Source organism: Octopus bimaculoides, chromosome 5 (assembly GCF_001194135.2).
Source record: "Octopus bimaculoides isolate UCB-OBI-ISO-001 chromosome 5, ASM119413v2, whole genome shotgun sequence".
NCBI lineage: Eukaryota > Metazoa > Mollusca > Cephalopoda > Octopoda > Octopodidae > Octopus > Octopus bimaculoides.
The window spans coordinates 105,102,904-105,104,453 of NC_068985.1; the positions used below are offsets into that span (position 1 = coordinate 105,102,904).

At 36.8% G+C, this 1,550-nt stretch overlaps 1 protein-coding gene across 1 annotated transcript in view; it reads left to right on the plus strand.

Moving 5' to 3' along the window:
* Window positions 1-1,550, plus strand: part of LOC106867101 (hemocyanin G-type, units Oda to Odg) — a gene marked incomplete at its 3' end in the record, with an annotated part of 33,932 nt that overhangs the window by 4,543 nt on the left and 27,839 nt on the right. Inside the window, 2 exon segments of the mRNA XM_052968092.1 lie at window positions 48-604; window positions 937-1,549. Of these exon segments, the coding sequence (XP_052824052.1) occupies window positions 48-604; window positions 937-1,549 (1,170 nt within the window).

Sequence of the window (1,550 nt, forward strand, 5' to 3'; positions counted from 1 at the left end):
CCTATTTTCTTACTTCATCATTCAAATGTTGATAGAATTTGGGCCACTTGGCAAGCTCTGCAAAAGTTCCGGGGACATCGATACAACAGTGCTAACTGTGCTATTGAAACTCTCCGCAAACCAATGTCTCCTTTCAGTCTCACCAGTGACATCAATGTTGATTCAATGACTCGAGAACATTCAGTTCCTTTTGATGTATTTGATTACAAGAAGAATTTCCATTACGAATATGATGTTCTTGAATTGAATGGATTATCTATTCCAAAGTTACACAGAGAAATTAACAGACGTCGTATGAAGGGTCGCGTTTTCACTACTTTCATGCTCGAAGGTATTAAACAGTCTGCATTAGTTGAATATTATATCAGGGCTCATGGTAGTACTGATCAGGTGAATGCTGGAGAGTTTTATGTTCTGGGTAGCGCTAACGAAATGCCTTGGAAATTTGACCGAGTTTACAAAGCTGATATCACGAAGCAGATGAAGGAAGCAAATCTACATTATAATGACCAATATCACATTGAATATCACGTGAAAGACTTGGCTGGAGCTGAAATAGCCGATGTTAATCTTGAACCTGCAATTGTCTACGAACCAGGTCTTGGTAAGTAACCATTATTACGTAAGTGCGATAAATGCTGCAATAGATATTCTTTAAAGATTATACAGATTGATTCAGTTATCTATTGGCTCCATATTATTAACTTAATTTTAAACGATGTTTATTTTAACTCCACTAAACAAACCGTTGTCAATACTTACAAAATAACTATAGGATTAAAAAATTTAATGATATGTTATTTTCTCGAACGCTTATGGTTTATTAAACCGTCTCTGATTATTAAGTCCTTGTATTAAGAAAACAGTAATGTAAAATACGAAATACAACATAAAGATTTAACTAATTCAGTTAATTTATTTTCTTATTTTCTGCAGGTGATTTCGGTGTGGTGGGTGTATGGGTTGAACCTGTAACCAGCGCAAACCGAATTAGAAAGAATCTCAACAGTCTTACTAAAGGCGATATCGAATCACTGAGAAATGCCTTCAAAGATATGACGCTTGATGGTAGATACGAAGAAATTGCCGCATTTCACGGATTACCGGCACAGTGTCCTAACAAAGATGGTAGCAAGGTATATACATGTTGTATACATGGCATGCCAACTTTTCCACACTGGCATAGATTATATGTTGCTCTAGTAGAGAACGAATTGTTAAACAGAGGCTCCGGTGTAGCTGTACCTTATTGGGATTGGGTACAACCATTTGATCACCTTCCAGCTTTGGTCAATGAAGTCACTTACTACAATTCAAGAACTCTTCTTATCGAACCAAATCCATTCTTTAAAGGAAAGATTTCTTTCTTAAATTCGGAAACCAAGCGAGATCCACAGCCTAAATTATTTGGTAACAAATATCTTTACGAACACACACTTTTCGTCTTGGAACAGACTGATTTCTGTGAGTTTGAAGTCCACTTTGAAGTACTTCACAATACTATCCACTCGTGGCTCGGTGGTCGTGATCCTCACTCTATGTCGTCACTG